At 57.8% G+C, this 22,295-nt stretch overlaps 1 protein-coding gene across 1 annotated transcript; it reads left to right on the forward strand.

Moving 5' to 3' along the window:
• The first annotated feature begins 304 nt into the window (after positions 1-304).
• On the forward strand, positions 305-21,968 carry KBTBD11 (kelch repeat and BTB domain containing 11). Its single transcript, XM_069573376.1, has 2 exons — positions 305-381; positions 15,098-21,968. The coding sequence occupies exon 2, from the start codon at positions 15,844-15,846 to the stop codon at positions 17,785-17,787; it is 1,944 nt and encodes a 647-aa protein (XP_069429477.1). The 5' UTR covers positions 305-381; positions 15,098-15,843; the 3' UTR covers positions 17,788-21,968.
• The last annotated feature ends 327 nt before the right edge of the window (positions 21,969-22,295 follow it).

Raw genomic sequence — 22,295 nt, forward strand, 5'->3', positions numbered from 1 at the left:
TATATTATTTTTTCTGGGGGGATGGGCGGACTAGGACACAAAGGAGCCTGGTCTTTGGCGGGGACCGCGCCAGCGGGAACCTGTTTCTCGCTGGGCGGTGGCGGAGCTGTTGGATTCAAACTCAGGCTGTACGCGGTGCGAGGGGTCCGGGCCGCAGCCCGCGCCTCCTGCGCGTCCAGCCGGCTGGCCGCGGGCCCTCACAGCCCTGGAAAGGGTTAAGCGAGCGGCGATGGCTCGGGGCGGGCGGCCGGGGGCCGGGGCGCGCCGGCGCGCTCCCGAGCACGCGCTCCCGGCTCCGGGCTGCGGCCGCCCTCCCGCCCGCGTCCCCGCCGCGGCGCGCTTCTCAGACCCGCCAGCGCCCGGCGCGGCCTCCAGGACGTGGTGAGTGCCGGGCCCCGCCGCCGCGGCGGCCGAGCGCGCGCTGCCGGGGCCGGGGGCGCGGGGGGCACTCGCTGGGCAGGCTGGCGTCGCTGGGCCCCGGAAAGACGCGCGGGCCCCCACGGGCGCTGGCGCAGGTGCGCGGGAGGCAGCCCGCCCGCCCCCGGCGTTCTTACAGGTGCGGGAGAGGCCGGCGCGCGCGCGTCGCGGACCCCGGCGAGGGCTCCGCACCCCGGGCGCGGGCAGGCACCGGGTGGAGGGCGCGGCGAGGACCTGCGAGGTAGGGGTGGGCCCCCAGGGGCAGGCAGCGGCTAGACGGGCCCAGGAGGCGGAGGGTAATTGGGCCCGGGGTCCGAGAGTGGGCACTGCCCGGGACAGGGGTGGCCCCCCCGGGCGGGGACGGTGGGCAGCGCGGGGAGACGGCCCGGTGGAGTGTGGGGTCCTGCCCGGCTCCGGGGCGGCTAGTGGAGGGGGCGGCGCGGGGACTCCCTGGGCGCTGCAGCCGGAAGCGGGGGGCGACCAGCCCCTGCGCCGTGCCCGCGGCGACCGCCTCCGAGGACACAGCCCCAGGGGCGCCGTAGTCTCCGTCGTTCCCGCCGCCGATCGGGCTTCGGCGAGCGCAGCCCAGCCAGAGCCAGCTCGGGGGCGGAGCAGCCGGAGCCGGCGGGGAGGAGCCGGGCCCGCGCCCCGCGCCCCGCGCCCCAGGCCGGACGCTCCTTGGGGAGGCGGTCCCGGCCCAGTGGCCACGTTTGCGGCCGGCAGAGCCGGCCACTTCCCGCTCCCAAGGAGTGCCTGGGCCTGTGCTCGGCGCCGCGCGGGCCTGGCTCGCGGGCGGCCATGGCCGGGCCGCGCTGCCTCCGGAGCATCCGTCTCTGGGCGCCACAGGAAGCGGGTGGGAGGGCCCTCCCTGACCTGGGACCGCGGAGGGGAGGGACGTGCCGGAGGGTGTGCGGAGGCTCTCGCCGGTTCGCCCCCATCGCCCCTTCGACTGCCCTGCGGACCCCCGGGGCCCTCCGCGACACCCCGGCCCCCCTCCTTGTGCAGCCGGCATTGCTGGGGGCTCGCGGGGTGCCGGGCTGGTGCACAGCGAGTTCTTTCTTTTCTTGGAGTCTTTGCCCCACTGACCGACCAGACGGGCCACCAGCGGTGCTTGTCGCTTGGGTTGGAACGTGCCTGACATCACGATGGCCGGGGGTGGGGCGCGAGAAGAAGCCGCATTTCAATAAAGACAGCGTGTGGCCGGCTCACGTGTCTGAAGGGGAGGTTAAATGCATTTCCACGGGAAGCCTCCCGCCCGCCCCGCCCCCCCCCCCCCCCCCCAGCCTCTGGGTCGGGGCCGGCAGGGTCTGCCACTCTGGCGTGGTTGCTCCTGTAGCCTTAAGTAAATTAAAAAAAAAAAATTCCACCGCTTCTTAGGTTCCTACAAAACCACATCCTCTATCTCCACCCACCCCCACATCTATTCTAAGGGCAAGGAAAAGAACAAATCAATGTAATAAGCTTTATTTCTGCTCAGAGCACTGAAGGCGCCTTGCAGGCAGATTTTAAATCCCTGTGCAGCCCCTCAGTGGGGGTTGGGGGGTGGCGAGTTCACTCTTCCCAGCCTGTGATCAGGCCGCCTCCCTCCTTTTCACATCAACCACAGGTACTCAGCTTCCAATTAGGACCCTTAATGGACTGCCAGTGTTCCCCTGGCCTCTTACCCTGAGCTAATGGTGCCCTATTATTAAGAGTCCTCCTCCGTACTCGGGAAATGAAGAAGGGAGCACCCCATCCCTCAGATTTGCCCAGACAGTCCCCTGAATGCACTCTTAACTGGAGGTTCCGGCTGTCCCTTTGGGGCCTAACAAAGCAAATGTTTAAAGAAATAAGGTCTTTCCACCTTGTAATGTCAATTGCACGGGATATTGCTGATAATATAATTAGAACACAATGAAAAGAGTTCAGAGATTTTGCTTACAGGCCATAAGGCCCTCTTGGGTTTGGGAGGAGGGGAGAAGACAGTGAAGTGTCTGTGGTTCATCAGGATGAGCCGCTGGGGCAGCCTGGCTTTGTGCGGTCCCCTCTGGTCCCAGTGTCTGGGTGTTCCTGGGGCGGGACCATGCCGGCTGCTGGCTCCAGCGCTGGGAGAACAGAGGGTCTGGGAACGTGGCGAGGCCGTCCCTTCCTCCCCGAGCATCTTCCTGGCAGCCCCATCGCTCCGTTTCTGCATGTGCTCATACAAGCTGCCACGCTGGCACCGGGGAAGCAGGAGGCTTCCTTTCAGCTCCAAGTCCAGTCTCGTCCCTGTGCTGAAACCAGGCGGCGCTCCGTGCTGTGGGGCCTCCATCTGGGATCCTGTTTCAGTTTTTTCCTAAATACCAACAGCATAAATTATCTGTAATCACAGCTCTGCGGTGAATCTGGAACTACTTAGGCGGCTGTAATGCCCCTCAGCCTCCCTAGTTGGAGGCACGGTGACCCAGGAGGACGGCTGCAGGGCCGCCCCAGAGGTGCCGTGGGGCCATCGGGGCGCAGACCAGAACCCTCCCTGTCCTGGCGCGTCCTCCCCTGGTGGCCCAGGGCGGATCTGTTCTGGGGAGTGAGTTCAGGGATCACTGTCTCCACTGGGGCCTTGACTCAGGTTTCTCTCTTGGAATTATTGTAATTACTCTAAAATGACAGTGTTGGCACCCGCAGCTCTTTGTGAAATAGTTAACAATGAGCTTTGGCTTTTGGGGTAAACCAAGAACTTCCAGGAGTTTGCCTTTTGCCAGCAAGCCAGCTCCTGCTAGAAAGAATATTAAAATAAACAGCACTTTGGAAATTGAAGCCGTTGCAAGTCTTATACAATATTTGATGGATTAAAAACCAATTTCTTCCTTTCACAAACATCTATGGAGTGTCTGTCCCACCCAGGTCAGGCGCAGTTCTAGGTGCTGGGAATACAATGGCATTTAAAACTGATACAGCCTCCGGCTCCCACAAACTGTCTCCCTACAGCTTAGGTTCTGATACGGTGAAAGTGATGTTAATTCGTGTGTGGTAACAAGCAGGCAGTGTCTCTGAAGGAGAGGAACAAACCCCTATGAGAGCACGTGACTCAGGGATTGTGAGTTGGGGTCTGAAGCATGAAGCTGAGCAACGGAGGACGGCAGGGGCCACCCTGCGGAGACAGTGGTGAGAGACACTGGCGCGTCGGAGAAAGAAGGCAGGCCGATGGGCACCCTGGCCACGTCAGAGATTTGTGAGTTAATACACGTTTATCCCTCATTAACTGTGGCATTTCCTTTGTAAATTTGACGAAGCTTTACACGCTAGGCCTTGATGGAGCAGGACGTGGATTAACTTTGGAGAGCTGAGACTGCGTGGCTCACAGAGCGAGACTGGGGGAGGACGTGGCCGAGCGTTGTGTAAGCGAGAGCCCCTGTGCTGAGGGGGGTGCCCTCAGCGCTGGCCTTGAGAACCCTTAGTCACGGGGCCACGGTGCAGACGCGGAGCCGCTGCCTCTGTCCAAGCCAGGGTCGCCTCCTGCTCCCACCGCAGGCACCCCCTTGGCCCCCAAGACCAGTTCCTCAGACAGCCATCAGAATGGTCACTGAAAGGCACGGGGCTTGTTCTGACGTTGGGTGGCCAGTAGCTTCCAGTGGACTGCGGTCCACAGCGCAGATAACAGGAAGCTCGCTCCATCCGATGGGGTTGTCTGATGACCAACCCACAAACAGTGGCTGCTGCAGACTGTTCCCCAAATACACATGCTGTGCCCAACCCCCAGGTGATGGTATTAGGAAGTGGGGGTCTTTGGGAGGTGATGAGGTTGTGAGGGTGCAGCCCCCATGATGGGGTAAGTGCCCTGATAACAGAGACCCCGTGGAGACCCCAGCCCTTCCTCCAGCTGAGGACACAGGAGAAGACGCCATCTGTGAACCAGGGAGTGGGTCTCAGACACTGTGAAGAGTAGTCAGCTTTCCTTCAAGTCTGCTGGTCTAAATATTAATCTCAACTAAAAACACCTTCACAGAAATACCTTCCAGGCTGGCATTTGAGCAAACACCTGGGTGCGAAGGCCCAGCCAGGCTGACGCATCGCACTGTCCTGTTCAGATGGGAAGGGCGACATGCAGCGGCCGCTCCGTGGGCAGCCCTGCAGGTCCATCGGACACAAGCGGGCTCAGTTCCAGCTCTGGGAGTGATTCTCAGATGCTCCTGGCTCTGCCTTCTTGATCCTCTAAGTCCTCCCTTTTCCATAAAAAGTGCCTGGTGCTTGCGGCTGAGTGATTTTCTCAGCCTGCCTCCTGGGTTCTTTGAGCTGATCTGTCCCATTGACGCCAGCTGGCAGAATCCTTCCTGTGCAGTTATCTTAGAGACATCGTGGGTTTTCTATGGATCTGCTGGGATTGAAGCCATTAGACAGAGGTGTCATCCACAGGTCCACTCAGTCCTTTCTCCACCTGGGACTCCCTGCAAGGCTGCTGTGAAAAGCACCCTTAAAATTCCTAGAAGCCCTGTTGTTTACTGCAAGACTCTTCCAGGGCCTCTGCCTGGTGCCCCTCAGATACCAGGAGGTCTTCAGAGAGATCTGATTGTGCTGCTTGGACTGATCTTGGCTCTGAAGCCCCGTCTGAATTCGACAGTCTTGGAGGCGCTGGGGAGGAGAAGAGCTTCATCCGTGAACCCTGTGAGCCTGCTTCCTTTATGTTTCCTCCAAATTGCACTTGAAAATGGAACCCTTCCTTCTCCAGGTCCCCTCTTCTCTCAAGTCACAGAGAGAGCACTCAGCAGGGCCACCCCGGCCCCCCTGGAAGTCTCCTCTGGCGTCATCCCGCCCACCGGAGAGCCCTCCGTCTCTGGCATCGTGGGGCCATGGCGCTGCTGAGCCCTGCCACCCAGCGCCCAGTCCAGGAGCCCTGCCCACCTGTCCTCGGAGCCCTGATGCATCTGCCCACTGCCTGCCCAGCTGCGGCCACCACGCTATTCCTGCCTTGCTGGCAGCCCCGTCCAGGTGGCTCCATAACTGACCACTCCAGACCTGCTGGCTCAGAACAGCAGGGCTGCGGTGCCCTGTAGATGTACAGGCTGGGCAGTCTGGCGGGGAAGCTCGATGGATGCCCTTGAGGCCGCCCACATCTGCTGCCAGCTGGGCCCCCTGGCAGCACTGTCTCTGTGGGCTCCAGCTGGGTCCCCGGAGGCCCCGGACTTCTCACAGGTCGGCACCAGGCCCCCGAGTGTCGGTCCTAAGAGCGGAAGCGGTGTGATTGCCCTTTTCAGCACAGCCTCCTTCACCGCAGTGACCAGCGTTGGGGATCCTGGGGCTGGAGCACACCTGTGGGGGGCCGTCGTCACCCAGGGGATGACCGCACCAGGCTGCACCAAGGGGCCCCAGGGACCATGAGCTGTGTCCTGCGCCGTCCTGCCACGCCCCCTCCAGCTCCTTCTGCCGGCCGGCGGGGCTGCGGGCTCCCGGGCCCGAGCTGCCCGCCCTGCGGTGCTGAGTGCAGCCCTCCGCCTGCCCTCCTGTGGCCCGGCTCCCGAGCCCTTGAGGTCTGTGCCCCGCGGAGGCTGGGTGTCCCGGTCCAAGCACAGGGGCCTCGTGTGGGGACAAGGCTCAGTCTCGCTGGCCCTTTGGTCTCCGAGGGTGGGGCCGTGCGGGGCAGGGCTGCCCAGCAGAGCTCCAAAGAGAACAAGGCCAGCTGCCCAAGTGGAAGGCCTGGGAGAGAGGGCTCTGCCTGCGGGGTGCGTGCCTGTCGCCTGGGCCCTTGCTGCTGGGGAGCCCAGGCCTGCCTGGTGAGGCCTGCTGTGTGAGGGGCTCCTGGGGTCGGCTGTGCTGGGACCAGACCTGAAGATGCCCCCCACCCAGCCGGGCTGTGCGGCATCACGGCCACCTCCTTGTGGACTTCCAGACTCCAGAAGACAGCCGGAAGGGGCGATGTGTGTGTGTGTGGGGGTGTCACACCCTCCCCAGAGTCACCACTGCCTGACCTCCTGTGGTGTCTGCCCCAGTGGAAGTGCTGTTTCTCAAAATAGCCTCTTCCTGAGACATGTGACCCCCCTCACCCTGACCTCACTGCAGCCCCGACTCCACGCCCACACTTGGGGGAAATCCAGTGGAAACCCGTATGTTGGCAGCCTTCGCCTGTAAACTCACTTAGGCAGTTGCTGGCCTTCCCGGGTGGCTCAGTGGGAAACAGTCTGCCTGTGATGTAGCAGACGTAGGTTCGACCCCTGGGTTGGGAAGATCCCCTGGAGGAGGACATGGCAGCCTAGCCCTGGAGAATCCCATGGTCAGAGGAGCCTGGAGGGCTACAGTCCACGGGGTCAGAAAGGGTCGGACATGACTGAGCAACTAACACTTTCACTTTAAAAGAGTTTGCAAAGACAGCAGGTTAATAATACTTTGGGCTGGCCAAAAGGTTTGGGTTTTTCCATATAATGCAGCAAAAACCCTAGCTAATTTTTCGGCCAACCCAGTAGTTTCCTTGGATTGAGCCTCAAGATCACTTAAATGTTTCGTTTTGCATCCACTTATTCCTGGCAGTCTCAGGGCTGTCCTGAGGGGAGAGGCCTCTGACGCTCACATGGAGGGACACTCGCATGGAGGGACACTCGCATGGAGGAACCCCCACTGACACAACGTGTCTGGATTTCTGCTTCAGAAGCCAGGTGTCAACAGTGAGAGACGAGCTGGCATTTTATCTGCCTCCGCGTCCCGTCCGCCACCCTCGTTGCTTAGAGGACAGAGATCACATGTTGAATTTGGATGAATTCCTCCCTGTAAGCTCTGCGCCAGGTTCCTTGTCTCCTGACAGCCAAACAGAAGGCAGTTCTGCTCTGCAGCGGTTTCCAGGCAAGACTCGGGCCCTTTCCCAGGACCTGCTGAGCCGGAAGGGGCGGGCCTAGGTTAAGAGCATCGCTTCTGGGAACTGGCAGGATACCTGAGGACATAGGTGGGGGCGGGGGGACTCTATTGTTACGTCCTAACCACAGCAAAGCAGGACAGAGGTCAGAGACAGGGCTTTCTAGCTTGTGGTCCATTCATGCCAACAGTGATAAGTAAACAAGTGCAGTTAGTAGGAGAGGGATCTGGGTTCCAGCTTGCCAGTAACGGGTGTGTGTGATGTTAGATAAGTCTCTGTATAAAACCAAGAGCTTAGAACTTTGAAAAATTGTAAAATGTGAGTTTTTATTTAACTTCCCCACATTTCAGTTTGACCTTGACTTGACTCACGTACTCGCAGCACTAAGAGTGTGGCAACTTAGGAGTCTTGTTACCTAGTGACTTAATTATGTTTCAGACTGCGCGGCTTCCGAGAGAGTCAGTCGCAGGCCAGATAGATTATTTAATTGACGAATACTGATTACACATATGGGATAACATTTTTAAGTTGTAAGTTATAAAATAATCAAACACCATTAACAATGTGATTAAAATACCGATGTTATCCCAGTGAGCTTTAATACATGTTATCATCTTGCCGCTTACCCTTCAAATCCTTAGGAAACCAGGTGTTACACAGCAGGGGGACAGCCCCTCCCCAACCCCCCCCCCCAGCCTGTCCGTTCACACTTCTATGAGTGATACGGAGATTTTTTTCATGTTTAAATGTATGTAAATAGTATTATGGTGCGTCCCCAGGTGGCTCAGTGGTAAGGAATCCACCTGCCAGTGCAGGAGACACACGAGGCAGGTTCAGTGCCTGGGTCGGAAGATCCCCTGGGAGAGGAAATGGCAACCCACTCCAGTGTTCTTGCCTGGAGAAGCCCAGGGATGGGGGAGCCTGGCGGGCACGGTCCATGGGCTTGCACAGAGTCAGATATAACTGAGCATAAGCAGGAGCAGAAAATCATATTATACGGCATCTTTCTGCAAAGGGCAGACCTTCAACAATTCAAAATTATGTGTTTGGAATTCATTCACACCCATACATGTAGATTTAGCTCATCCATTTTCATGTGTGTGGTCCTTTTGGCAGTGATGGAAAATCAGTCTAAAAGAAGTTTAATCAATCTTTTTGTACAAAAGGACACAAAGCTCTCTTTCTGAAACAGGAGACAGATTGCATGGCTGCCCTGTCACCTCCCTTCCCTTCTTTGAAGCCATCAGAGGATTCCTGTTGACATTCGGATGCGAGGGTGGGGCCTGGCCCTGCTCACCCTGGGGCTCCTGGCCGCGCCAGGCTCTCCAGTTTCTGAACTGGTCAAGCTTGTTTCCAACCCAAGGAGTCTGTTCTCGCTTCCCCTGGCCCTGTGTCTGGCTCCCTCCTGCTCTCAGGAATCTTCCCCATGCCAGTAGAAACCAGGTCCATCACGCCTCCCAGACCCTTGTTTACGTGGTTTGCAATTCACTAGAATTCGTACAAGGATGGCTTAGGTTTGTTTTCTCCCTAGACTGGGAGCTCCGTGGGGGCTGCGGTCAAGTCTTTTTGGTTCCTGCTCCCGTCTAGGACCCAGGGCACTTCCTGAAACATTGTGGGTATTCAGCTATATCCACTCAGTATGTGAACCAAGTAAGTGACAGAATACTATTAATTATTTATCACTGCTGATGGGACTTTAACAGATTGAAGAACCGGGGGGAAGTGTGAATTTGTTCAGCCCAGGCAAGTCTCTCACTTCTGACTCCAGCTTTCCATCCCTGGTGGAGAGCTCACCTCTAATTTCAGAGGATGCACAAGACAGCTTTATCTTAGAAGAGCTCAGGTTACTCAACCGTTGCTCAAATCTGGGTCTCATGGCTACAGGTTTCCTGGTGGGACTGTGGTCCATGCGCCTCTTTCCATGCACGGTTCCTTGTGGGACCGCGGTGTTCACCGTCGGTGGCTGCCGAGGTCAACACCTCCCGAACCTGAGCCTCAAACAGAGGCACGCGCTTCTCTTGCCGCGCGTTGTAGGCGTGTTCCCTGAAGGTGCGTCTGGAAAGCGAGGGTATCGTTTGTACTCGGCTCACTTGGGAGTCTTCCAGGTGACGAACGCACACCTGTATCTCTATGCTCTCCTTTCAGTCCCTCGGGGTGTGTGACTCCACGGAGCGCAGGGCCGTGTTGTGACGGCACCAAGTTGGGTCCTGTCTGATGTCACGTTTGGTGGTGACTGAAGGCACAGGCTCCCTTGAGCCCGCGGCAGCAATGCCCCCGAGTGCCCCCGCCCTAGGGTGCTGACTACGGGAGTGAGAGTCCATCTCCTACCAAGGGCTGTCTCGTGAGTCACGACGCTCTGACACCGTGTGTGTCTCTCAGATCAAAAACAAAGACCGGCGATCTGAGGAGGGAGGCGGAATGGCGAAGCTCTGCTTCAGATCTTCCTGACCTAGTTGTCCTGTTGGATTAACGTACACCTCTTCCCTTCACCCTGGGCATCATCTTACCCAGATGGCTCGTCACTGGCGACAGCCAAGGGCACAGAGACGCTCCCCTGATTTTGGCTCTCTGACCCGCGGGGCTTTTCTCCCGCATAAACTGAGGCAGTGCCGCTGCAGCGGGAGGACCTCGGCCGTTCTCTTGACGGCACTCTGGGAGGGCGGGGCGCGGGGTCTGCACGCACAGGCACACCTGTGTGGGGTGTGCACACAGCCTCGCGGGGCTCACCAGGGCGCGGGGTCTGCATGCATAGGCACACCTGTGTGGGGTGTGCACACAGCCTCGCGGGGCTCACCAGGGCGCGGGGTCTGCACACACAGGCACACCTGTGTGGGGTGTGCACACAGCCTCGTGGGGCTCACCAGGGCGCGGGGTCTGCACGCACAGGCACACCTGTGTGGGGTGTGCACACAGCCTCGCGGGGCTCACCAGGGCGCGGGGTCTACATGCACAGGCACACCTGCGTGGGGTGTGCACACACACAGCCTCGCGGGGCTCACCAGGGCGCGGGGTCTACATGCACAGGCACACCTGCGTGGGGTGTGCACACACAGCCTCGCGGGGCTCACCAGGGTGTGGGGTCTACATGCACAGGCACACCTGCGTGGGGTGTGCACACACACAGCCTCGCGGGGCTCACCAGGGCGCGGGGTCTGCACGCACAGGCACACCTGTGTGGGATGTGCACACAGCCTCGCGGGGCTCACCAGGGCGCGGGGTCTGCACGTACAGGCACACCTGTGTGGGATGTGCACACACACAGCCTCGTGGGGCTCACCAGGGCGCAGGGTCTGCACGCACAGGCACACCTGTGTGGGGTGTGCACACACACAGCCTCGTGAGGCTCACCAGGGCGCGGTGGCAATTCTGTGCTCGCCCCGCAGGTGGAGAGGCCTTTCTGGCCGAGGACGAGGGCCGAGCTCAGGGCAGACCTGGGAGCAGACAGCGCAATGCCTTGTTTTCCAGCCTAAGGAGTTTGGACTTTGAGAACAGCTATTACGTAAAGGCTTTTCTTCAGAAAATTCTCTAATCTTACTTCCTCCAGTGCAGCTGTGTCAGAGAGTTAGCCTGCTGTCATTCCCCTAAATCACGCCCACACACAGCCCCAGCGGGCCCGTTCCCGCTAGACCTGCCTGCGTCTCCATCTGCTTCCCTCTCAGGGCTGGGACAGCCCCCGCCACCAGCATCCTGCCCCCCAGACGCACTGGGCAGCGGACCAGACCCACCAGCGTCTCGTAGGCGTCCCTCAGTCCAGCGTGCGGATGCGGCAAAGTCCTGGGCTTCACCTTCAAAACTGGAACAGACAGGAAGGACCTCCCTGGTGGCTCAGTGGTAAAGAATCCGCCCACCAACACGGGAGACTCAGGTTTGATTCCTAGTCTGGGAAGATCCCACATGCCTAGGAGCAACTGTGCACCACAACTGCTGAGCCTGTGCTCAAGAGCCAGGGGAACCGCTACTACTGAAGACTGCAGGCCCTGGGGCTTATGCCCCACAACAGGAGCAGCCATTGCCACAGCTAGAGAGCAGCCCCCATGCACTGCACCAGAGAACGCTGGCCCCCTGCAATGGAGACCCAGCACAGCCAAGATACATAATAAAATTACACACACACACACACACACACACACACACACACTAGTAGCAGACAGAAGGACCCAGAGCATTGGGCGGGCGCTGGGTGGCATGGATGCTGGAGCCAGGCTGTGGGCCCTGTCTGGCTTAGCCACCTGCCATGTGCAGGGCTAGTGAATCGTATGAACTTGGTGAGACTGCTTCACATCTCATTTCCTCTGGCAAAACTGGGCTAAAATCTACAGCCCCACAGAAGGGTTCTTGCAAGGGTCACGTATGTAACACACATGATAGCAGTGCCTGGAAGACAGATGAGACAGGCGTGAGCTGTGTCACGATCACTCCTGCACTGAGGTTGCCTTACAGTCTGCCGAGTCTTAGAAATGTCCTTCATGAAAAGCAAAAAGTAAATTAAAAATTACAGTGCCATAGCCTGGCAGAGTAGATTCAGGTTACGTCATCCCAGGATTCACTGGCTGCTCACTGTGTGAGTGGGGTCGCCCTGGTGTGTGGGGGTCAGCTGCGGGCAGGGCTCAGGGAGTGGTCCTGGGACCCTACTGTGACAAGCAGGTGGCAGGACACTCGGATCAGACACATGGCGGGCCTGGCTCAGAGGACCCCCAGAAGGAATTGGCTACAACAACAGGCACTGCAGGTGTTTAGATAAACTTCATAAGTCTGTTCATTAATATTTTTTAAAAATTGACTTTATTTGAAAGGGAGATTCTCTTTAGCAACCTATATCATGATAATGAAACATACTTAATTTTAAATGATCTGATGTCCACATTAAGTGCATAAATAATGTCCACATTTGGAAATCATACACAATCTTTTTTTAAAAATTCATATTGAGAGAAGAACTTCATAGGAAGAGACCAAAAGCTTCTGCTTGGGTATTTACACTGTGGGGAAGAGGTGTATATCCTTCACAGAGAGTGCTACTAAGTTATATTTAAAGCAGACACGTTCCTATTAAAATATTTTCTCACCAATAGTCAGGAAGGATTCTGTTACTACCGCACACCCGCACCTCTGCTCACACATCCCTTCCTGTCAGTCACGACGCTAGGTGGGGAGGCGGTTCATCTAACAGCCCCCAGAAAGGTGCTGGGGGAGAGGCCCTTCCCGGGCCACGGTTGGCGGGGAGTCTGGTGGTTGCTTGTTGTCAGAGCCGGCGCCAGGCTCAGAATCCTCCCAGAGCCTCCGAGGGGGACTCTGATTCTAGAGCCAAGTACAACATGGGGAAAAGTCCCTTTGGAAATCCCGGACTTCCAACCAAAGAAACCTGACCTGAGCATCTTGGCAAACCCGCTAACGCCTCCAAGGACTGTTATACACAGAATGGGCTGATTCCTTCCCATCCATTTTAAGCCCAGACCACAGTAACGGGTCATTCTGGGGGAGAGGGTTTTCGCTCTGAAAGTTGAGTTTCTTGAACATCATTTGGAAAAGGAAGTGGTCCTCTGCTTTCTCCTGGGGATGCTGACTGTTTGTCCTGCACCGTGTGTGTGTTGGCGGGGGGCAGGACCTGTCGGCCTGCAGAACCTTTCTTCAGACAGTGGGCTGCACACGGGGAGCTGGGGTGGACGTGCCTGCTGAGGCCACTGACCGCCTAGATTGTGTCTGTTCCATCACTCAGCTCTTGCTTAGTGCAGCTATGACAAAATTTCTGCTTTGCCTGATTCTTTCAGGCTTTAAATGGATTCTGGAGAGCTTTTAAAACACGAGCGTTCCAAACTCAGGCTTTTCAAGGGAGTCCCATGCCCTGCCTTGGCTTTGAGTCTGTGATGCCTTCCAAGAGGAGAACCCTCAGGGGTTGGGCCTGTGCACATTCTGATGAGAGTCAGGCCAGAGAAGGAACTAGGAAGTTCTGAAACTCTTTTCCTGGCGGAAAACTAGTTAGTTTTCTGAGGTCCAAGATTGGCCATACCATACAAAGAAAGTGTGACAAGAAAGAAGCAAGTCAGAGAGCCAGTTCTCTGGTTCTACTTCAGGCATGGAGGTGTATACATATATTTGGGTAAGATATGTAAGTACGTGTTACTTTTTATCTAACTTTCCCTGAATGACTTGGCTGACTAAGAAAACACCTCTGGCATTTTGGGAAAGAGCCAGAACTTTTGCTTATAAAATCTGTGCCCGTTTCCAGTTTGTCATCACATTCCGGTCACCAGGGCCGGAGTTCATTTCCATCTCAGTGGACACAGCGCCTCCCCAGCAGCTCCGCGGGCTGGGGCACAGCTGAGTAAACACACAGCACCCCTGTGACCCTCACGCCCGTGGTCGGAGTTTCAGCTCGTCCTCACCGTCCCCACGCTGCCTTTCCACACGTCCTAGACAGCGCCCTGCACATGGGAACATGCCCCACAGGGTACTGTTAACGGTTTCTGGGAAATAGGGAGGGAGGGGAAGAGAGAGGAAGCGAGAGGGAACCAAATGTCTAGAATTTCCAACTCTGAGACACTTGTATTTCTGAGACTTATGGGAAAGCCCTTTTCCTAACATGGCAGCAGGAAAGAGCCAGATAAACGTACACATACATACACTCAGCCCTGTGCATTTACAGGGATCAGGTAACAGTATTAAGTACGGTTAGCAGAGAATCAGAAGCAGCTGAGGGTAGGCGGTTAGGTATCACTGTATCTGGTCTAAGAGGCGAACACAGCCTGGAAGGACGGCGGGCCTGGCTGTGTGTATCTTGTGGGTTTCTCTTGTCCGCAGCCTCTTTGTAGGAAAACCAGAGCACAGCTGCCCCACCCCTTATGCCAAGACCCCCTTCCAGGCTGCTAAGCCTCAGTGAAGATTTGGCCAACTTAGGAAAGAGAGTTTATTCTTCTGATTCATCTGCAGGTGTCACCTCTGCCTTCCAAGCAGTTATGTGGGTTTTGTTTTCTGTTTCGTTTTGTCTGGGCTTCTCTTTGAGGGCACATGTGCTCTTTGGATGGAGAAGGGAATGGCACCCCACTCCAGTACTCCTGCCTGGAAACTCCCATGGACAGAGGAGCCGGGTAGGCTGCAGTCTATGGGGTCGCTGAGAGTTGGACACGACTCAGTGACTTCACTTTTCACTTTCATGCATTGGAGAAGGAAATGGCAACCCACTCCAGTGTTCTTGCCTGGAGAATCCCAGGGACGGGGGAGCCTGGTGGGCTGCCGTCTATGGGGCCGCACAGAGTCGGACACGACTGAAGGGACGCAGCAGCAGCAGCAGCAGCAGCAGTGCTCTTTGGAGCGTCCTTTCTTGGAAGTTTTCAGAGGTGCGGTGCAGAGAAGGAGCAATTCAAACAGGTTTCAGGTTGGAGCCTCAGAGGCCAAGCCCACACCAGAGCCCTCGCTCAGCACCTTTCTTCAAATACTGGCTCTAACCGATTTTGAGATAGCTGACTGGATCAGGTTTCAGGAGAACTGTCCCACGGCAGAACTGAGGAGGTGTCATAGGCTAACCATGCTTTCTCACCGAGAGTTCTTAATTTTACACACAACATCTCATTAGGTTGGAGTTCGGAAATGGTTGGTATTGACTGTCACTGATCCCCAAACCAGCAGTTTTATGGTTCAACCCAATGAATTAATATTTAAGGCTCTTGGCTAAACTGGGTCCTTCTTTACAAGCCTCAAAAATCAGGGGAGGAACAGTCTTTTAATTCCTAAATAGTATTCACTGAAGTCTCTCTCCAGCACCGAAAAGCCAAAATCCCCTTCCCACCAAATCTGAAGCCTACAGCCTGTGGGGGTGCTGGGGACAGATGTTATCGTGAAATCACCTATGGAAAACGCAAACTCAAACATCCTCTCTTTCCCCGTAAACAGGAACACGAAGAGCTGGTGACATGACATGGAAACACCTAATGTTCCGACAAAGGAAGTCGCAGAGGAAGGCCCCCGGTGGATGAGTGAGGAAGAGGGGTCTAGTGTGTGCACTGACTTGTCCTAACGCCCACCTGGAGAGTGAATTACGCACCCCCGCCCGCCCCCAGGTGAACGCCGCCGAGCCAGGCCCGCACTCAGCCCTGATGGTGAACGGGGGTCACACACGAGGAGAAAGCTCCCCGGGCGGCTCCCTGTAATGCAGGACTGAAAGCCAGGGTTGGAAAGCGTGGACCGCGGCCCGGCGCCGAGCGCGGACGCGATGGGATGCGGACGGATGGACGGTGACTCCGGGAGAGAGGGCGGGCCAGGTGCTTAGTACCCGACAGCTCGGCCCGCAGAGCGGGACCGGCGCTCAGAGCGGCGGCAGCGGCTGCCCGGCCGTTCCGTCCGCCCGCGCGGAGCTCCGGCCACACAGAGCCGGGCAGACGGCCGCCCGCCCGCGGGGACCGCGCTGGGGTCACAAGTTCAGCCGGGAGCGGGAGCGCGCTCCCGCAGACACACCCCTTTTTCGGGAGAGCGGGCGGGCGGGCGCGAGCCGAGCGGCGCGAGAGCGAAAGCCGCTCTAGACAAAAGTGAGGTCTGATCGCGCACCCGGAGCCCGGAGGAGCCATCGACCTGGGGCGGCCCGAGTCCGGGCGGAGTGATGCGGGGCTGCTGAGCGAGGACAGCTGCCCGAGCGAGCGCGCATGGAGAGCCCAGTGGTCCCCTGCGTCCTCTACCCGGGCGACGGGGCGTGCGGCCAGGCCGGGGGCCGGGGCGGCGCTCCCGAGGCTCCGGGAGAGGGCAGCCTGCAGCCGCCGGACGCGGCCGAGGGGGAGGGCGCGGCGTCCCCGGCGCAGACACCCTGCAGCCTCAGCGCGTCCCTGTGCTTCAGCTCCGGGGACGACTCCCCGCCGCAGTCTCGCGCCTCCTCCGCGGCGGAGGACGCAGCGGCCTCACCGCCCTCGTGTTGCAGCGGCCGGCGGGTGGTGGAGAGGCAGTGGGGCGTCGGCAGCGCGGGCGCCGCGTCCCCGGAGGAGCCAGTGTCCCCAGAAGACTCCGCGTCGCCCGAGGAGCCCGCGTTCCCCGGGGAGCGCCCGCCGACCGAGGAGCCCGCGTCCCCGGAGGAGCCCGCGGACCCCGCGCCCGTGCCGCCCGGCGTCGGCCCGGAGCACGGCGAGCCCGACCTGCTCATTGAGGTCTCGGGCCGCCGGCTGCGGGCGCACAAGGCGGTGCTGGCGGCGCGCAGCGACTACTTCCGCGCGCGCGCGTCCCGGGACGTGCTGCGGGTGCAGGGCGTGGGCTGGGCGGCGCTGCGGCTGCTGCTGGCCTACGCGTACAGCGGGCGCATGGCGGGAGTGCGCCCCGACAACGTGGCCGACGTGGTGGCCGGCGCGCGCCGCCTGCAGCTACCCTGCGCCGCGCAGCGCGCCACCGACGCCGTGGCGCCGCAGCTGAGCCTGGCCAACTGCTTCGAGGTGCTGAGCGCGGCCAAGCGGCAGCGGCTGGCCGAGCTGCGCGAGGCCGCCTACCGCTTCATGAGCGACCATTACCTGGAGGTGCTGCGCGAGCCCGCCGTCTTCGGGCGCCTGTCGGGGGCCGAGCGCGACCTGCTGCTGCGCCGCCGCCTACGCGCCGGCCGCACCCGCCTGCTGGCTGCCGCTCTCGGGCCGGCCGGGGACCGCGCGGGCAGCCGGCCGCAGAGCCCGTCCGGGGATGCGGAGGGCCGCGGCGAGGCCGCCGTCTACTGCTTCCACGAGGCGGCCGGCGAGTGGCGCGAGCTGACACGGCTGCCGGAGGGCGCGCCGGCGCGGGGCTGCGGCCTCTGCGTGCTGTACAACTACCTCTTCGTGGCCGGAGGCGTGGGGCCCGCGGGCCCCGACGGCCGCGCCAGGCCCTCCGACCGGGTCTTCTGCTACAACCCGGCCACTGATCGCTGGAGCACCGTGCGGCCGCTGCGCCAGGCGCGCTCGCAGCTGCAGCTGCTGGCGCTGGACGGCCACCTGTACGCCGTGGGCGGCGAGTGCCTGCTCAGCGTGGAGCGCTACGACCCGCGCGCCGACCGCTGGGCCGCCGTGGCCCCGCTGCCCCGGGGCGCCTTCGCCGTGGCCCACGAGGCCACCACGTGCAACGGCGAGATCTACGTGTCCGGGGGCTCACTTTTCTACCGCCTGCTCAAGTACGACCCGCGGCGCGACGAGTGGCAGGAGTGCCCGTGCAGCAGCAGCCGCGAGCGCTCTGCCGACATGGTGGCCCTGGACGGCTTCATCTACCGCTTCGACCTGTGTGGGGCCCGCGGCGACGCGCCGGCGGCCGCGCCGGCCGGGGGCGTCAGTGTGCTCCGCTACCACTGCCTGGCTAAGCAGTGGAGCCGCTGCGCCTCGCACCTGCGGCCCCCGGGCGCGCCCTCGGGCTTGCAGCCCTTCCGCTGCGCCGCGCTGGAGGGCACCATCTACTGCGTGAGCCGCGCGGGCACCTGGCGCTTCGTGCCGCCGGGTGAGGGCGAGCCCGGCGCCGGCGACGCGGGCCCCGAAGGCAGCTTTGAGCTCCAGTCGCTGCAAACCCCGGCGGACGCCCGGGGCCTGCTCTTCCCCTTCGTGCTCAACTTGCCGGAGGAGAGGCCGGACCGAGGGGAGGAGGGCGCTGTATAGGATGGGCCAGGTGGTCACCCGGCGTGTCCCTCCACAGCCCGAGACAGGGAATGCGCCGTGGGCCGAGGTCCCAACTGGGAACCCGAAAGGGCGCAAGGGGAGCGGAGGCCGGGGGACAGGGTCGGGGGTGGGCTGTGCCCACGGGGATAACTTAGGAGGGTAGTGCTTGTCACTACCGGGCCTGGCAAACCGCGTGCAACGCCGCCTTCAGGCCCCCTTTCTACTCTGCATCCCTTCTGCTTTGTTTTGCTTTGCTTAATGGGGGGTCGATGGCTTAAGATGCAGGATATGAGCAAATAACTTTGCAAATAAGATACAGCATATCTGAGAAAGAAGGAAACAGAATCAGAGACGGTGCTTCCGGCCGGGAGGCAGGCTTGAGTGCTGCGGGGTGCCAGCCCCCTTGTTACTGCGCGCTGAGAAGGCCCTGGGAAACGCGGGGGGCTCCCAGACTGGAGTCCTAAATGAGGCCAGTGTGAACCATATTCCTGGAAACCCTTGAAAGAAGGTCATACTTTTTTTTAGCTTGGAGTTTAAAATTATAACTGATAAATCAAGCTCTTAAAGCTTTTCTAATTTAGTTTAAAAGTTCCTGCCCTATGTGTCAACTCCGAATGTAAGAAATATTACAGATGAAATCTTTGATTCCCAATAATGTCTCCTGTCCAGTGAGCACGGGAGATATTTCCTGTCATCCCAGGGCCCCCGGACGGGGTCAAAGGTCCACACACCTGAGAGCAGGTCCCTCTCATCACCTAACTGAGGTGGGTTTAATACTTTCAGTTTCAAGGATGTTCATCATTATGTTCAAAGGTGTAGCAATGATTGACTGTTGCTCGGGTTTTAGATCTTTTGTGAGTGTTTGCCAGAGAGCGTAGCGTCCGTAGGCGAGGCTGACAGCGGCCGTGGTGCTCACCTGCTTTGAAAGCAGGGCCAGGTGTGCCCAGCCGCTGTGATGTTTTATAGTGGGCTTGAAGAGAGTGGTATTCCCCCTGGAAGAGGACCAAAATCCTTTTCCTTTTGAGAGTTCTAAAGAAAAACATACAGGTATAGTTTGAACCCACTAATTGTGATGTTTTAAGCTGAAACTCCAGTACTTTGGCCACCTCATGGGAAGAGTTGACTCATTGGAAAAGACTGATGCTGGGAGGGATTGGGGGCAGGAGGAGAAGGGGACGACCGAGGATGAGACGGCTGGATGGCATCACTGACTCGATGGACGTGAGTCTGAGTGAACTCTGGGAGTTGATGATGGACAGGGAGGCCTGGCGTGCTGCGATTCATGGGGTCGCAGAGTCGGACACGACTGAATGACTGAACTGAACTGAAATATTTGTTCTGTAACTGAGGGAAATTTATTTTCACAACCATTATTCTAAGAAAGTGTGGCAGAGTGACAGAGAGCATATTGACATGAGGGGAGCATGTGTTTATAAGGTGGTTTGGGGCCTTTCCGGTGGCTCTGCGGTGAAGGATCTGCCTGTCAATACGGGAGACTCGAGTGAGGAAGATCCCCTGGAGAAGGAAATGGCGACCCACTCTAGTGTTCTTGCCTGGGAAATGCCATGGACAGAGGAGCCTGCTGGGCTGCAGTCTATGGGGTTGCGAAAGAGTGGGACGTGAATTAGTACCTAAACAACAACAACATAATGTAGTTTAGCAAATGAACTACTTTTGTGTAATTGTGAACTCCAAAATACCATTAATAAAACTAACATGAAATTTCACTACTGTAATAGGGCACAAGGATTAAAAGGCAGGGTGTACTATTTATTAAACATTTAAGGATAAAATATATGTTCGTAAAGAGAGGCCAACTGACTTGGATTCTGAATCCAATCCACTTTTTTTAATGACAGGAAAAGTGCCCATTGAAGGTTACTGGCACAGAGGTCGATGGAGTCATGTGTAGCTTATCGTGATTTCCTCATGAATCAGTGATGGGAGGGAGCCTCCCTGTGCGACCTGTGGGTGTGCGGGGAATAGGTTATGCTTCCTAAAGAGGCAGTGGTTGTTAGAGTGGTCAGTTAAGCATGCTTAGAAATTCAGCATGACTCATGCCTGTCCCGAGGCCAGGCCTCTGCCGTCTCAGCCTGTGTGTTCTCGGAACTTGTGCGCCTGCCCGTGACCGCTCCTGACACGACAGGATGTCTTGGCAACTCGGGTCAGCATCTTAGGAAAAACCAGGCTCCAGACTGCCTGACTTTGTAGGAGCAGACTGGAGACATGGCAGGAGAAGTGAGGTCCAAAAGAAACACACTGTTCTCGTAAAGACACGAGCGTCTCACATGACAGTACATTTTTCTCCAGACTTTCATTATTTATGCTCAATTTTTATTTGAAATGGAACCGAGGTAATATTTTCATTCCTTCAATATCAAACTCATGAGATATGATCACTGTGATTTTACTTGAGAAATCATTCCTAGGATGCTTACCATTGAAAAACACAAATCCTAAAGTGGGCTTCTAAAGTCAACTCTCCCCATTGGAGATGGGAGACATACTAGCTGTCAGACAGTGGACAGCCAGACGATGACACACCCTGCTGGAGTGTTTGGATATTATTTCATCCTTGAATTGAATGAAGGGACGCCTGGCTGAGACGCAGCACTGCTTCCTGTGGGAGCTGGCCCCAAGCCCCGGGGAGTTGTCAGGACGAGATCCCGGAGGATATCTAAGGACGGTGGTGGGCTTTGAACCTTGTAGACCATGTTTCTCACGGCAGCATCACTGAGAACAGGTGCCAGAGGACCTGTGTGCTGCGAGGACCAGTTTATTTTGTTTAGGGGCCAGTACCTGGGGTGTGGGGCCAGTCAGGCGGTGCGCCAAGTGTGTGAATGGAAGAGCCCACCGCCAGGACCCTTCTGCACAGGAGGGCTGGGCGAGGGGCAGGCCTCCAGGGCCGACGCTCCAGGGCTTGTCCCGTTGCTGAGCCTGTGTCCAGCTCTCTGTAGAGAACCAGCTGGTGCAAAAGGATCCCTGCTCTCCTGTCGCTTGAATCAAATGAGGGCAGTGCATATACAACATCCGTAATCCTCATGAAATTAAGAAAGCCCCAAACACTGACATTCCCAGACATTCGAAAGAGCAGCGGGGCATTTTCAGGGGACGCGTAATTCGCGGAAGCTTAATCTTTTGGTTAGTTGACAGTAATGATGACTTCTGTGTTGTGAATCAGGGTTCGTTTGGAACCCGAAGGATTGGGGTGAAGTCATCTTCATTTCCTTTCTGTTTTTCCTGCCGGTCAGGGAGAGCTCTGGTGCCAGCGCCAGCGTGGACTCCGGCTGCTTTATGGGGCTGGCCTGGGACCACGATGACTTTATTTCTGCACCAGTTTACTTTCCTTTCAGAGAAGGAATGCTGCAGAAATTCTTTGGCTGCTTAGTGACAACTCCCTGTATCACTTTTGCTACAGATACTTAAATCACCTGGTCCACCCTTGTTACTTTCCGGTGTCAATTTAGTGATTCTTTTAGCCACTGTTTAATTTGTTGGTCTCTTGGGTAACTTCCTCTGAAATGTTTTAAAACGAAATGTGTTTTTAAGTCTTTGCCTTTTCCTTTTAAGATGGTTTCAGGACATCATCTGTTTTAACACCTTCCTGGGTCGGAATGTAAACAGAAGTGCTCTTTTGCGATCTGTCTTATTGTGGACGATTTCCTAGCTTACAAAATGTTTCATTTTTGGTGTCTTTAAAAAAAATCAGTGTTCTCCTTTCCCCCTTTCCTCTGCGACATCATTATTCACGGGAAGATAACAGGAACTAAGGATGGGAACGTGTCGTGTTCGGGCTGCATCTGAGTGTGCATCAGAGCCACGTTCTCTTTGCTTCCCCGCATCCTGGAAGGCACCGCGAGGCTCCGGCTCCTAGTGTGGGAACTGGCATGGGTGAGAGCCTCCTACCTGCTTGGTGAACTGGTGTGAAATGAAACAGAAGACCAGATTTGGCCTCCTGTGAGACGCAAGCTCCTCTGAGGCTTTTGAAACCGCTAAGCAGTGCCGTGATGTTGCTGGGTGTTGAAGACAAACAGCCATATTGAAGACACAGCTTTGCCCAGCTGATGCTATACTGATCAGCGCTCGTGTCCGAGTATTGAGTGCCAACCCCGTAAACCCTGTCCACCTGCCTGTTTATGCCGAGATGAAATAAATCACTGGGCGATGCTAGCTGTCCTGCAGTCTGCGAGGCTGTCCTTGTGTCTTCTCGCCGGAGCAGAGCCCTGGTGGCGGGCCTCTCCTGGGAATGAGCTTCGGGGCTGGAAGATTCCGGCCTGACCTTCGAGGGGTGGGGGGCGGGAGGCGACCCCTCTGTGAATGAGGAGTGTGGAGGGGCTTCCAGTGACCAGATCCAGGCATGGGGTCCCTCCATACTCCTCAGGCACCTGTGGGCACCTCTGCCTACCCTCCCCACCATGCCCCTTCCAGCTCACTGCTCCCAGGGGGCAGCGTCTATGCTGGGACGTTGCCCATGGGCCATGGGCGGACCCAGGGCCGGGCCGGGGGGT

The sequence above is a fragment of the Ovis canadensis genome, chromosome 26 (assembly GCF_042477335.2).
Source record: "Ovis canadensis isolate MfBH-ARS-UI-01 breed Bighorn chromosome 26, ARS-UI_OviCan_v2, whole genome shotgun sequence".
Taxonomy (NCBI): domain Eukaryota; kingdom Metazoa; phylum Chordata; class Mammalia; order Artiodactyla; family Bovidae; genus Ovis; species Ovis canadensis.

Coding starts and splice junctions, on each gene's coding strand:
- KBTBD11 (XM_069573376.1), top strand. CDS start 15,844: ATGGAGAGCCCAGTGGTCCCCTGCGTCCTCTACCCGGGCGACGGGGCG.